Source organism: Coregonus clupeaformis, chromosome 17 (genome assembly GCF_020615455.1).
Source record: "Coregonus clupeaformis isolate EN_2021a chromosome 17, ASM2061545v1, whole genome shotgun sequence".
NCBI classification, from domain to species: domain Eukaryota; kingdom Metazoa; phylum Chordata; class Actinopteri; order Salmoniformes; family Salmonidae; genus Coregonus; species Coregonus clupeaformis.
This window is the reverse complement of record NC_059208.1, coordinates 45,072,407-45,087,580: the sequence shown is the minus strand read 5'-3', so window position 1 is coordinate 45,087,580 and position 15,174 is coordinate 45,072,407. Positions and strand designations below refer to the sequence as shown.

Genomic DNA, 15,174 nt, shown 5'->3' with positions numbered 1-15,174 from the left:
AGTATGAAAAATGTATGCACTCACTAATTGGAAGTCGCTCTGGATAAGAGCGTCTGCTAAATGACTAAACTGTAAACTGATGAACAGAGTGGATGTGCTCCGGTCAATAGATGACGAATACACACCCTCCATATTCAAGGTAATGTGTGTGCTGTAGACATGCAGTTATACTGTAGTAAATGTTACTGAGTAACAGAGTATTTAGATGTTTATATTTCAACTCATTTTGTGTGGTTGATCATTTATGGTTGATTCATTGTTCTAAACCTCTCTCTGTAGACTGTCACTGACGCTTTCAGATTCTACGATGATCTTGTCTTTCCTCTCCCTTAGGTATCTCAGTGGGTGTCCTCTCCAGTCAACTCCACCTCCCCTGTTCTTGGCTACGCCCAATGGAAGCCCGTGGCCTACCGCAGGTCATTGCCTGTCTTTGACGACGCCGCTCCCTGCTAGCACTCAACCCCTGTCCCCGTAGCCCAGCTTCCCCCCTCCGGCCTGGTGCTGGCTTATTTTGGAGGGGTGCGTCAGACCACCGGTCAGACCACCTATTCTACAACACCACCAACTACCTTAGCTGGTAGGTAGCAGTTTACATCCTATTGGTTCATCCTTGCTATAATATGTTTCATTTTAGCAACTTGAACTGAGTTATACAGTAAATTGCAGTTTATAGCCCCTTCGTTAACCAACTGTCAAGCATCAACTATCAAGCATCTCACACCATCACCAACTACCTGAAATTATAATGAAATTGTCAGCACTGATGATATTCTTCCTTCTCTTGCTTTTTCCCTTTCTTATTCCCTAATCTTCTCTCCCTCCTACTTCAGGACTGTGTTGGTGGGACTGTACTCACCTCCTGTTGACTCGTTCTCTCCCCTGGTTCTGGTCATCATGGCGGTGGGGCTGGGCACTCCCATGCTGATCATCCTGCTGGGTGGGGTGTGTGTGTGTGTGTCCGCAAGAACAGGCCCCAAACGCAGGTCTACGAGCCAATCAACTGAGGCCAAGCCAGGATATGTGTACTTTAAGTCCCGCCTTTAACCATTTTCTAGCCGATGAACAGACACACCTCGGCCCAGTTTTTCAAAAGTTATCTGGATTTAACCTATCGGATAGGATTAAATGCATATAAATAGTGTCTGGCAGGTGTCACTCTTTTTTTATTTTATATGAGGTGCACTGATACAAGTGGAATCCACCACTTGCGCGTGCGTGACTGTCTAATATGGCCACCCATTGTTGGCACAATTGGCCAATAAGGCTTTGACAGAAACTGATTTTTAACCACTTGCAACATTTTGGAATGGGCTGAATCATCCTGTGGAAGAGAACCAATGAATGAGTGCATTTATTTGTGCTTGTGAATGCCAAAGGCTCCCATCTCAATCCTAACATTCCATTTGAGAATTTGTATACAGCAAATTGTGAAGAAAAGGCTTGTTACTGTAGTTGGAAGATTTGTTTTTTTTACTCAAATGATGGAGTACCCTCTCTTCCAGTTCAGTATAAAACAGTATATTATCTTATCATTGTTGCTCAATGAACAATACATGAGGACATGTTACACTGAAGTTTGGCACTGCCAATATAGATATATACTGACCTGACATGGGTCCTACACTGTCTAATGATAGACTCAGGCACATATAAATGTCTGAAGATGTTAGAGGAGTCAGAAGGGAGCAGGGTATTTATTCGAAACACTGATCTGAGGTCAGGTTTTACTGTAATGGTGTAGGAATTGGTAAGGATAAGCTGATCCTAGATCTGCGTCCGAGGGAGACCCATACCTGGAGCAGTGAGAGGAAAATAAATCTCAGGGAAGAACCTTTATAGAAACAAGGTTTGTTGCTTTCTTTCCCAACCCCCTGGATGTTAGTTATTCTTTGGAGAAATGGGAAGCATAGTTTGGGTCCATGTGCTACCCAAAGTAAACTGAAATCGGATCATTGTAAAATATGTTTTAGGCTTGTTTTAAACTCTTGATTAATGTGTCATCTTCAAATGTAAATTAAGTTAAATATCGGTATGGGATTATAAAATGTTTTGTATGAGCTTGTAATTGTTGATTTTTTTTTTGTTGAATTATTTGTCATACTTCTCCTTTGGAATTAATTTAAAACAATCTTCATAATCATATTCAGGTTGTAATCACATAGGAGAATAAATGGCCTTGTGGAGTATTTACCTGTATTTTTCTATTAGGCAACCATGTGTTACCTTTAATTTTAGGACTAAACGCAAAAACACCAGTACCTGAAATATGACTATGCAATCATCTAATACACAGGTCATGTTCATTTGTATTTTGAGGAAACTTTCCTTTTAAATTAAGTGAATTGTAATGTAATTGTCTCAATCCATACAATTGTCTATTTTTTTATGGACAGGTAAGTTATTTACTGCTCATTTATTTTTCTTGTAAAATCATGTCTGGTACACAATGTCATTACAGAAATGTCATAAGATGTTTAAAAAAAGCAACAAGGACCTCTAAATATAACTGGTTTCTTGGCCACTCTAAATATACAGTGGTGTGAAAAAGTGTTTGCCCCCTTCCTGATTTCTTATTTGTTTGCCACATTTAAATGTTTCAGGTCAAACAAATTTAAATATTAGTCAAAGATAACACAAGTAAAACACAAAATGCAGTTTTGAAATGAAGGTTGTTATTATTAAGGGAAAACAAAATCCAAACCCACATGGCCCTGTGTGAAAAAGTGATTGCCCCATACAACCTAATAACTGGTTGGGCCACCCTTAGCAGCAACAACTGCAATCAAGCGTTTGCGATAACTTGCAATGAGTCTTTACCAGCGCTGTGGAGGTATTTTGGCCCGCTCATCTTTGCAGAATTGTTGTAATTCAGCCACATTGGAGGGTTTTCGAGCATGAACTGCCTTTTTAAGGTCATGCCACAGCATCTCAATAGGATTCAGGTCAGGACTTTGACTAGGCCACTCCAAAGTCTTCATTTTGTTTTTCTTCAGCCATTCAGAGGTGGACTTGCTGGTGTGTTTTGGATCATTGTCCTGCTGCAGAACCCAAGTTTGCTTCAGCTTGAGGTCACGAACAGATGGCCGGACATTCTCCTTCAGGATTTTTTTTTGTAGACAGCAGAATTCATGGTTCCATTTATCACAGCAAGTCTTCCAGGTCCTGAAGCAGCAAAACAGGCCCAGACCATCACACTACCACCACCATATTTTACTGTTGGGATGATGTTCTTTTTCTGAAATGCGGTGTTACTTTTACGCCAGATGTAATGGGACACACACCTTCCAGAAAGTTCAACTTCTGTCTCGTCAGTCCAGAGTATTTTCCCATCAAGATGGGGATCATCAAGATGTTTTCTGGCAAAAATGAGACGAGCCTTAATGTTATTTTTGCTCAGCAGTGGTTTTCGTCTTGGAACTCTGCCATGCAGGCCATTTTTGCCCAGTCTCTTATGGTGGGGTCATTAACACTGACCTTAACTGAGGCAAGTGAGGCCTGCAGCTCTTCAGATGTTGTTGTGGGGTCTTTTGTGACCTCTTGGATGAGTCGTCGCTGCGCTCTTGGGGTAATTTTGGTCGGCCGGCCACTCCTGGGAAGGTTCACCACTGTTCCATGTTTTCGCCATTTGTGGATAATGGCTCTCACTGTGGTTCGCTGGAGTCCCAAAGCTTTAGAAATGACTTTATAACCTTTTCCAGACTGATGGATCTCAATTACTTTCTTTCTCATTTGTTCCTGAATTTCTTTGGATCTCGGCATTATGTCTAGCTTTTGAGGATCTTTTGGTCTACTTCACTTTGTCAGGCAGGTCCTATTTAAGTGATTCCTTGATTGAGAACAGGTGTGGCAGTAATCAGGCCTGGGTGTGGCTAGAGGAATTGAACTCAGGTGTGATAAACCACAGTTGAGTTGTGTTATAACGGGGGGGCAAACACTTTTTCACACAGGGCCATGTAGGTTTGGATTTTGTTTTCCCTTAATAATAACAACCTTCATTTCAAAACTGCATTTTGTGTTTACTTATGTTATCTTTGCATTGCAGTGCTAGCTGTGCCACTAGGCTCTGTCGTAGCCGGCCGCGACCGGGAGACCCATGGGCGGCGCACAATTGGCCCAGAGTCGTCCAGGGTAGGGGAGGAAATGGCCGGCAGGGATGTAGCTCAGTTGGTAGAGCATGGCGTTTGCAACGCCAGGGTTGTGGGTTTGATTCCCATGGGGGGCCAGTATGATTATTATAATTTTTTTAATAATGTATGCACTCACTAACTGTAAGTCGCTCTGGATAAGAGCGTCTGCTAAATGACTAAAATGTAAATGTAATCTTTGACTAATATTTAAATTTGTTTGATGATCTGAAACATTTAAGTGTGACAAACATGCAAACAAATAACAAATCAGGAAGGGGGCAAACACTTTTTCACACCACTGTAACTGGTTTCTTGGCCACATTGTATATACACAATATTGTTTATATATATTTTTTTACTTTTCATCTCTACAAGAGAGTGAAAAGACAGTCCGTTCATATTAGAATGTACATCATTGTATTACAAAAATCCATAGAAATACAAAAATATATATTTTCTTTACACAAACTACACATCTGTTCTCATTATTCAACTACATTTACACTAAGATGCAGGGGATGCCAGCTCTTCGGTGCATTTTTCCATTGCAGGCAAGCATGAAATGACAACTAAAAAAGTGCAGTCAACTAACCAGTCATGTGAGGCAGTCATTGTCCAGTCACATGCTTTTCAAATCTCATTACATGGACCCGTCCAATCACATGAGGATGCTGTAAGAAATAACATGTCCAATCAAATTATGTCCAGCAGTGAGTGATCCTGAAACGCATAGTTGGCAGTAGTTTATCTACAACTGATGTTGCAGCCATCTTAGTTGAAAATAGTGTTCCTGGATGCATCCAATTCCCCAGGTCATGTAAGTAGGTTAGAGCATTGTCCTTTCACAGTGTCCTCTCCATCTGCCAGCATGTTAAGCTCCTCCAGGCCTAGGGGATCGATCTGAAGGGGGTTATTCAGGGCAAATGGGTCTGCATCAAATCCCAGCATGGGCAGAACACCAGAGAAATCCTCAAAAGCTGTTTTGTCTGTTAAGTGGGAAACAAAGATACAACGGATAAGAGAGAAAGATTGAGGCCGGGATTCAATCCGAACATGGGTTATAGGCATTGTGGCTTTTAAAGGCAATGCTTCCGTACGCGGAGATCCCATTAACGGTAAACGCTGCATATGTCGGCTCAATCGGAAATCTGTCTGGATGAAACAACAACGCCCTGTGTAAATTGAAAATAAGGTAACACTTCTCCAAAAAGTGAACTATCTCTAACTGCTGCAAGCAATTAAAAAGTACAAGAGGGGGGAAGGAGTGGGTCCTACCTGTCGTAAGGATGTTATGACAGTCCACACTGCTTTGGTTTTGGCAGTGGAGGGACATTTGAGGCACCTGGTTCCCACAGTAAACCCCTCCATCTTTCCCCACCACAGATTGAGGCCCAGAATCTCCCCAGAGAGGCTCCTTACTGAGTTGTCCCAGCTGGGCAGAGGTGTGGACAACCAACAAAGATTAGAGACAGTTAGATTAAAACTTTGGACACTGAATGAATCAACAGGTAAAATAGAGTTGTCCTTTCAATACTGTTACATTATTTACAGTTTGAAGTCTTAGGTTACCTGCTGGGAGAGTGCCTGAGTCTGGCTGGGTGTGAGGTGTAGGCCCATGTAGGACTCATGCTGAAACTGATCCAGTATGGAAGAGTCCTGAGAGAGCAGAAAGGGGGTGAGTGTACCATTAATAGGGCTGCACAATTAATCAAATTCACATTGAAATCGCAATATTGACATGTGCAATACCCATATCGCAAAAGATCAATTTCGCATGCAATATTCTGAAACGCATCTCAGCCGTGTGTAACATCAGTTTTGATTAGTTTACTCATTTTTTTCTATCTTGCGGCTGCTTCCCACACACAACAAGCCCGTCCTGTCACTCAAGCAACACAGTTCCTCCGTTTGATTCACTATACAGGATTCCCTATACAGATGTAGCATCTTAATTTGAGCCAGTTTGCTACAGTAGGAAAATAATCCTGCAGCAACAGGACATTTGAATTATTATGTGGATTATAATTAATGGACATGTTTGTAGGGGTTGATACATTTATCGTAAGGGAAAATCAAGTCTGAAATTTCAAACTGGAAATTACAAACTTCAGAAGCCTTTTTAAACCTCAAATACACTCCCAAGTTTTTTATTTCCTGCATTGCAGAAAAGTTATCCTGCAACAGGGTTATCAAATTCAGATCCTACATCTGTAAGTTTGCATTCGGTTCTGTTAGGTCAAATGCAGTCAAGCAATTGTTCCAAACAAGAACGATGCTGCTTTCCACTTTGCTTCTACATTCTATTCCAACAGTTCACCAAAGTGTTTTGATCTATATCGCACATCAAATCGCAATATTTGATAAATTACCATACCTTACTGGCAGACCAAACATCAAATAGCCTCTTACTGATCCTAAACATAGCCTAAACTGACCCCAAACATAGCCTAAACTGACCCTAAACATAGCCTAAACTGAGCCTAAACATAGCCTAAACTGACCCTAAACATAGCCTAAACTGACCCTAAACATAGCCTAAACTGAGCCTAAACATAGCCTAAACTGAGCCTAAACATAGCCTAAACTGACCCTAAACATAATCACAGAGAAAACAAAGAGGCTGATAAAACTGCTAAATGTACACATTGACACTAGCCAAAATAAACAAACTCAAACTAGTAAAAATAGGCAACACAATATGCAATAGATGGGGTTATTCTCACATTGTAGAGGTCCGGATTGTTGTCCATGAAGGAGTTCATCTGTGAGGAGATTTTGGTCGACTGAATCTGGTCCTTCTGACCTTGCACCTTCTGATGTGCCCAACTCCCTCCCTGGGCTTGGGTCTGATGCTTACGAGTCATCTGCATCGTTGCTACTTTTTGTGAGTTTGACATGTTCTTCCCATTCAAGTCGAGGCTCTGAGATGGGGGGTACGCACACTGGAGATGCCACTGATGTTGCTCATGCTGCTGTTGCTGCTGCAGGTTGCCATTTTTCTGCTGCTGCTGTTGGTAGAGTTGAACCTGCTGGAGCTGGTGTTGCTGCTGTAGCAGCTCATCTTGTCGAAGTGCTCGGTGTTGCTGAGGTTGTCTTTGGTACGCTTGTTGTTGATGTGGGTCCTGCTGGCATGGGTGTTGCTGGTGCAGCTGGTATTGTTGCCTTTGCTTCTCTTGCTGTTGCTGTGGCAGGTTTTGGTACACTTGTTTCTGTTGTTGCTGGTGCTCTTGTTGTTGTTGATGCTGTTCCTCTTGTAATTGATGTAAGCGTTGTTGCTGTAGGTTCTCACACTGGTTTGACCCTCTTTGATGTTGCTGTTTTATGTCCAGGTCCTGACCTTCTGTTTGGACCTGCTGGATCTGGCATTGATATAATTGATTCGGGTGTTGGTACTGTTGTCGATGGTGATATTGCACTTGTTGGAGATGGTGTGTCTGTGGGAGCTGTTGCTGTGGGTGTTGTTGATGATGTAGGTGTTGTTGTTGCTGCTGCTGATGTACACCTTGTTGTTGTTGATGCCAGAATTTCTCTTGGTGTGGTGGCGTTTTCTTAGGTTCCTGGCTGGGTTGCTGCTGCCCCTCTGTCAGAGAATGCTGCCACTGTGGCAGACCTCTATGCATGGGCTGCTGAACTGCTGGAGGACCCTCATGTTGAGGTTGGCAGTGACGATACCCTGGTGGCCTTGACTCCTGTGGTAATTGGTTGGTGTTCAGGAGAACTCCCTTGGAATTGAAATAAGAGCAATACATCAAACAATGTCTTAATATGGAATTATATGAAATAATCACAAAAACAATGATGTCACTTAAATTCCAGTTTGTTTGAGATACCTGAGTTATAGAAGATAACTTTGGAGACCCAACAGGTGAAAACTGTTTAGATTGGAGCCAGCGAGAATCTCCACCAGTGGGAACGACCAGTGGGCTGAGGGGAGTCCGCCTCCTTGACGGAGGCACCTGCGTCTGGCTAGTTGGACGTGGGGAGCTGGATAGGGAAGAGGAGGAGCAAGAGCGAGATCCGCCAATCCCACTGCTACAGTGGCTAGTTGTGGATTGCAGGGATAGGCCGCTTAGGGAAGAGCTGCTGAGGAAGGACTGGAGGGATTGGTTGCTAGGGGATGACTGCAGGGAAGGGTTGCTGAGTGAGAAGTTCAAAGAGGTGGAGCTTAGAGAGCTGGGAAGGGAGTGGCTGCTGAGAGAGGATTGGATATTGGGGTTGCTGTGGGAGGACTGGAGCAATGGGTTACTGTATGAGCCTTGGAGAGACAACGACAAACCTGAGAACACAGAAGAAATGGACACCATCATCACCATATGAACATACCTAAACTGGCACCAACATAGAGTAAGAACTTAGCACACAGACAAACACACCTGGCAAGGGAAATTCATCGTCCCTGGCTCCAAGGTGAGAGGGAGTTCCAGGTAGGTGGCCAGTGCTGCAGGCAATGGGTTTGTCTGGGTCCACGCCTACTGGCTGTGGGGAGGGGAGGTGCAGGCTGGAGAGGTCGGGCAAGGAGCCACTCACATTGAGAGCGGAAGGGACGTTGAGAGCACTGAACTGCTGATCTGGTGAGGACAGGATGCTGGAGAAATCACAAGAGGGAAGGATAGGAGGAAAGGGAGGTTCAGTCAGGGCCCAGGGGTTGACTTTCTTTTAGACAATATTCATTTGGAAAAGCAGAACTTACTTTACACCAGGGAATTTACGTGATTTGATTCCAGTGGGAAGTGCAGGACACTAGGATGAGAAACAATTAGCAAGGATACATCAGGTACATCAATGAGACAAATAGTCATGCATTTGCTAGACTAAATAGAGCAATGACCTCCCGAGTGGTGCAGTGGTCTAAGGCACTGCATCACAGTGCTAGCTGTGCCACTAGAGATCCTGGTTCGAATCCAGGCTCTGTCGTAGCCGGCTGCGACCGGGAGACCCATGGGGCGGCGCACAATTGGCTCAGTTGGTAGAGCATGGTGTTTGCAATGCCAGGGTTGTGGGTTCGATTCCCATGGGGGGCCAGTATGAAAAATACAAAAATGATGTATGCACTCACTAACTGTAAATCGCTCTGGATAAGAGTGTCTGCTAAATGACTAAAATGTAAATATTGCACTGATTCGCATAGGAAATATGAAGCATTGTGGATGGTTACATTGGCAGGAAATAGGAGAATAATACCTTCTTGGTATTTCTTAATTGTTTTCCCTCTTCTAGGACATTCTCCTCAATCAGAGGAACTGGATATGGAAAAACTGAGTTGACAAATGGATTAATGCATGGCATAGAAAAAAAAACTCGCTTTCAAGAGGCATTTGCAAGAATTAACTAAGGACTAACACTGGAACACTGAACACAATACTATGACTATTTCAATACAACTGGAGGCATTGTGGACTTACCACCGTGTCTGTTCCGTGAGGATAAAGCCTGCTGGTTGGGGCTCAAATGGTCCCCTGTGTTGGTGTTCCTCACACTGGTGTGCAGGGCAGAGTCTGAGTTAGTTCTGGGGAGGAGAGCACACATCTTAGAGGGGAAAGCAAGAGTGTAGAAAAACAGTAGAGAAACACCATGGGTACTTTGCTCACCTATTAAGTGCTGTGATGGGAGGGTGCATCAGGGGGCTTTTGTCCACTGGAGAGCTGCTAGACCAGTTCCTTTTTGTGTGACATAATCAGAGTCAAAATATGTATTAGGATATTTATTACGAAGTGAACAAAATATATCAGTTTGGATAGCGCCCAACCATTACCTTCTCCAGCTGGGTTCGGGTGGTGGAGACAGATGAACTGAGCGGTAGGGAGAGTTGTCAGTCTGTGAGGGAGTGTTAAGGCTATCCACAGTGCCCTTAGAAAAACCTAGGCATAGACCTACTGTTGGAAAACAATGGTACGAAAAGTTGACAGGGCATTGCCTGCACTGTACAGTATCCATGATTAATCCCCTCTATCTGTTACTTAAGTGGATCAACAGTTAACCTTAGACAGTACATGCTTAGAAAAAAAGGTGATATCTAGAACCTAAAAGGGTTCTTCGGCTGTCCCCAGGAGAACCTTTTGAAGAACCCTTTTTGGTTCTAGGTAGAACCCTTTTGGTTCCAGGTAGAACCATTTTCACAGAGAGTTATACATGGAACCCAAAAGGGTTCTATCTAGAACCCAAAAGGGTTCTACCTGGAACCAAAAAGGGGACCGGCGAAGAACAGTAGTGTGGCATTTGACCCCAGCACGCTTTTACACACAATAGCTGTTTGGTCATCTTGCAATACAGGCAGTAGGAAGTAGGCTACTGTGGATTTAAGGCAATAGTTCACCCCTTTATTGCAATATATTTATTGCAATATATAACTATTGCTTTACATCCGCTGTTATGATCATCCTCCAGTGCTTGACTTGGGCAGGAGCTCACCGGCGCTGAGTACAGGCACCACCAATTTACTACTGCTTGAGCTCCTGTTCCTCTTCTAGAATATTAGCTCAAAAGTATTGTGGAGCTCTTGCACCTAAATGTAAACAGTGCTGGCACCCAAAATGAGTACAGGCACCTATTTTAGTCCAAGTCAAGCACTGTTGTCCTCCATGCACTTTAGATATCTGGAGTGCATGGATGATGACCATAATTTCTGTGTGCTTACTTTACAAGAGTAGCAATGGCTAATGTTAGCATTGACCATTAGAAAACCTTGCCCTAAAAGCTTCTGTTTGTGCTTTAGCCAACTATGAATCACAGCTAGTCCTATGTTAGTGGTCACCAACCTTTTCTGAGTCAAGATCACTTTCTGAGTCAAAATGCAAGCCGAGATCTACCACTCTGAATTTCTTTTACATTACTTAAAAAACATAAGCTTATGCAACATTAACCAATTGAAAACAGTTCTGTAGCAATGAGGTTTGTGCAGTAGGCTATAGGCCCAATACATTATCACTGCATATTGGCTACGCTTGTATTGCCCTGCCAATGTTGTTCTTCTCAGACCATTTTGAAGTTATATAAAAAAACATGTATATGATCACACTGGTAATATATAATTTATTGTATTACTTGTGATTTTTTTTTTTTTACTGGACTGATGGCCTGCATCTGATGGTCAGTCTGAGGGGAGGGAGGGAGCAGTGGTGAGGCTGCCTCTCACCCGACTCACCGTCCCTTCTCTCTCCCTCCCTCCACTGAGAAAAGGGACACGGTCCTCCAGCTGATGGCGAAACTTAAGTCGCACTGCATTACTTCTGCCTCGTGCACCAATTCATGTTGTTAGTCCTATGACCAGAGAAAGTGAAATATTCCTCGATATTAAAAAAGACACAAGCCGCAAATAATAACAACGCAAGCTTATCGAAACGCGCATTTTATGGCTTATAAAACTGTTGAACAAATGTTTACGGTGCTGAATAACAACTTAAACATGAACTTACTCATAAAAACAGCAGCTCTTTGCTGTATTCGTTGAGTCACTCTCTAGTCATGGTTTTAAAAGTTTTGAAATCTCACATTATCAACTTTGCTGTGCGTTTGAGGCTTCTTTTTACAGTCTATGGTGCGAGGAAACTGTGCAGACACAGTGATCTGAGCTATCTGATTGGCCTGTGGTAGGCCTATAGGTGCACTTGATTTGCTATCTACTATGCAGGCTGGGCCTGCCGAGTAGGCGAAGTTCTACCTTCAGACATATGAAATGGTTCATAATGGGAACACTTTGCCTTCCCGGCGCCAGGGCTGCTGAATCAAGTGCACCTACCGTCAACAGCACGAAACGAATAAAAGAAATAGGAACGGAAGGCTTTGTCGTTTACAGAAATGATTGGTGATTGACTAGGACTGGCTTGACCAGTTGGTGACCACTGTCCTATGGGATCAACTAAGCAATACAGACGTTGTTACACTAGCAGTGACCTCACTTCACTTTGTCACTTTAAGTGACCCATCACTGCCTACCCTTTGACTGAGCATAAAGGATACATGTCTCCTGTTTGGCCTGACTGGGAAACTGAGCCGCCCCTCTCCTTGTGCCCACTCTGCCATTGGGTGAAGTCTTGTGGGGCAGCCATTGTCTGGACTACAGGGGAGCTGACCCTAACAGAGTCAGACAGATCAAGGGTTGATTTGACTTTCAGTAGCCTATATCATATAACCATTGCTATAGCCTATATGTATGTAAATAGGCTAATAAATAGACATTTAGTTATAAGTAGTAGGTAATGTAGTTATAGGTAATATGTAAAGTAATAACACTCACCTGTACATCTGAAGTGATTCTCCCAATCTGGTTGACATTGGGAAGGGAGCCTCCATAATAGGTGCCAAGGCTTCTGGCCTGCTGCGCTCTCTGGACCTGAATCTGAGACCAGGAAAGAGTGGGGGGTAAAGGAGGGGGGGGTAAAGGAGGAGTGAATAAAGAAAACAACTAGTTTAATTTGGTTAATTACCAGAAAAAGCTCATCGCATTTACAGTCAGTGCTATAATAGTCTCACTTGTATAATGGAATTACTGGTAAGTGTAAAACTGAGACAAAGTATATTCTGTAAATAGTGACACTATAAGAGTGAGTCAAGGCTAATGTCGGCTCGATCTCGGAAAGAATACCCCCTGACTGCCAACCCTTGGCATAAACATGGGAATCAGATACTGCAGGAGAAAGACCCTGGCATACTTCAAAAGCCAATGTGTAATAAACCATAAGTATAGCTGACTACCATCTCCTACTGCTATTTTAAGGATAGTGTTGCATGTTGGTTAGGTAACATGATGAATTTGGGTATTAATGATATGCAAAGTGTAGGCTATGCAAGAGGTCAAAGAGCTACCATAAAACAAGTGCCATGAGGTCTAGGCTCCTCTGTTTCAAGCCAGAGCAGGGGGCTGCACCTCATTTCACCTGACACCCAGCTGGTCTCATAGACTAAACGTAACACAATAAATGTAAATCCGAGACACTGAAATTAGTATGATGTGTTACGTTTGGTATGGTTACATAAGACAGATGGTTACTTAAGGCAAATGGATTGATGGGACAAACAAATAACAGGCTTACGTTTTGGCATGAATCACTTACGCTTCGGCATGAATCGCCTTCACCAGAGCCGCTCTGATGAAGGTGATTAATGCCAAAACGTAAGCCTATTGTTTGTTTGTCCTGTCAATAAATCGATCAGATTTGCACAGCAACAGAGTGCTCCTTTTTCTTTATTCTCCCATAGGGTAAGGAATGTTTTTTGCATTTTCAAGTCCTTCAGTCGAGCACCTGATCCCCCCCTTTTTCATTTAAGCTGGGCTGAAGCGCGTTTGGGAATACCTTTTTCCCATTGTTCTTTTTAGCTACTTTGCAACTACTTAGCATGTTAGCTAACCCTTCCCTTAACGCTAACCTTAACCCTTTTAGCTAACCCTAACCATAACCCTTTTACCTAACCCTAACCCTAGCCTTGCTAACGTTACCCTGCTAGCTAACTTTAGGCATCTAGCCTGAATTCGTAACATATCATACGTTTTGCAAATTCGTAACATTTTGTACGTTTTGCAAATTCGTAACATATAATACGAATTGTAATTCGTAACATATCATACGACATAGGTGATGGACATCCACAAATTAATACATACCATACGAAACGTAACATATCATACTAAATGGAGCGTCTCGGATTTCATACAGAATAATATGAAATGCTCTGAGACCAGTTGTGACACCAGAGGCATATTCAATAGGATAATGCATTGTGTTCACAACATTGAAGATTGAGGTGCAATGTAGCCCAGCTATAACATGGCCAGTGCGCTCTATAATGCAGAGTAGGGAAACTCAAACTTCTGCACTTTACACATATGTCTACCATGTTTCAAACATATATTTATTACACCCCTGACAAATGCACAGAAGGCAATTAGATTCCAAAACGATAACATAAAGTATCATATTATTCACTACTTAATACACTCACTGAACTGTGAGGTTGTAGCACTCCAACTGTGTAGTGGAACAGTGACACTCTCATAGAAATAGAATAGTAATTATATTTCCTATTGACACAATAACAAATCAGGGCACCCTTGCCTTATAGACACCACCCTAAATAGCAACATGAAGGCATAGCCCATAAGTCTTAACATATACATTGGTCAAGTCTACTATGCAGGCAACCCCAAGAGTGCAATTTGTAATTCTAGCCTTGGAGGTTGTGGGAAGCCTGCACTCCATGCAGCTGTATGGCAAATCAACAGGTGTTATAAGCATGCAATAAATGTGGTATAAGTCAATATAAAGCATATATTATGTTTAAAGATTGCAGTTAGAGTGTTTTGAAGTTAAATTATATCGACACCTTGGATTAAACTGAGATTTGTCAACCAGAGTAACGTTATAGCCTATTAGCGGTGATAGTCTCTATAGTGCAAAATTGAGCGCGCTGCTTGACATGGCCTGGAATTTATTGCGCCTCTGAAAACTGAAAACAAAGTACTCTGACTGTCTGGTGGTCAACATCACTGACGTTTGAATATTTTTGACAGCTTTATGGCTACTCTTGTTTTATCAACACGAAGCGCGTAGGCCTGTCCTCTTGACTCACCCTGGTGGAAGTGATGTCCATCATAACCTCCTGGAAGGCTGCGGTGTCCTCAGCTTGTCTCTGGGTGAGGAGTGCTATCTTCTCGCTAAACTTTCGCGGATTGTTGGACCCAGAACTAGAGCCTGACACCTGGCCAAAACCGCATTCACCGTTGCCTGTACCTGCCATAAACATAATTGACCACAATTAGTGTACAGTTAACTGGACACAAGCCCCCAGAGAACAAGTTGCAATCCGAGACGGACGACTTTATGCACGTCATTTCGAAACGCTTTGTGGGATATGTTGTTCTTTAACAGAAGCGGGAGGCGTGTAAACCACAAAGTTAAACTACAAGACCCATGCTTCGTTTTTTCATCACAGACAAAAACAACTTTGTGGATGTGGGATATGTGGTTTTGAGTGTTGTGTCCCATTACATTGTGACGACGTTGTAATTACATTGTTGTTACATAGTGCCTGTTTGCAGTTTCTTACAGGTTAA

The 15,174-nt window shown here is 42.8% G+C and overlaps 1 protein-coding gene and 1 pseudogene across 2 annotated transcripts; one reads left to right on the top strand and one right to left on the bottom strand.

Annotated features, from left to right (window-relative positions):
• Positions 1–2,601, top strand: LOC121586897 (annotated as a pseudogene).
• A 1,758-nt stretch (positions 2,602–4,359) lies between these two features.
• On the bottom strand, positions 4,360–14,935 carry LOC121586895 (CREB-regulated transcription coactivator 2). Of its 2 annotated transcripts, none has more exons than XM_041903935.2 (14): positions 14,691–14,935; positions 12,361–12,462; positions 12,084–12,197; positions 9,880–9,941; positions 9,716–9,784; positions 9,530–9,633; positions 9,309–9,382; positions 8,818–8,867; positions 8,501–8,712; positions 7,937–8,403; positions 6,851–7,849; positions 5,697–5,783; positions 5,403–5,559; positions 4,360–5,113 (listed from the first exon to the last, which is right to left on the bottom strand). In XM_041903935.2, the coding sequence occupies exons 1-14, from the start codon at positions 14,862–14,864 to the stop codon at positions 4,941–4,943; spliced, it is 2,844 nt and encodes a 947-aa protein (XP_041759869.2). In that variant the 5' UTR covers positions 14,865–14,935; the 3' UTR covers positions 4,360–4,940. The 2 variants fall into 2 exon arrangements, with proteins under 2 accessions (XP_041759869.2, XP_041759870.2); XM_041903936.2 differs by having other exon boundaries at positions 7,958–8,403.
• Between the last annotated feature and the right edge of the window lie 239 nt (positions 14,936–15,174).

What these genes read in the sequence shown, in the direction of transcription:
- LOC121586895 (XM_041903935.2), bottom strand. Translation starts at nt 14,864, where the DNA reads ATGTTTATGGCAGGTACAGGCAACGGTGAATGCGGTTTTGGCCAGGTG. An exon ending in CTCACGGAACAGACACGGTG is followed by an intron (nt 9,383 to 9,529) that starts GTAAGTCCACAA and finishes TTGTCAACTCAG; the next exon opens with TTTTTCCATATCCAGTTCCT. An exon ending in CGTAAATTCCCTGGTGTAAA is followed by an intron (nt 8,713 to 8,817) that starts GTAAGTTCTGCT and finishes TGATTTCTCCAG; the next exon opens with CATCCTGTCCTCACCAGATC.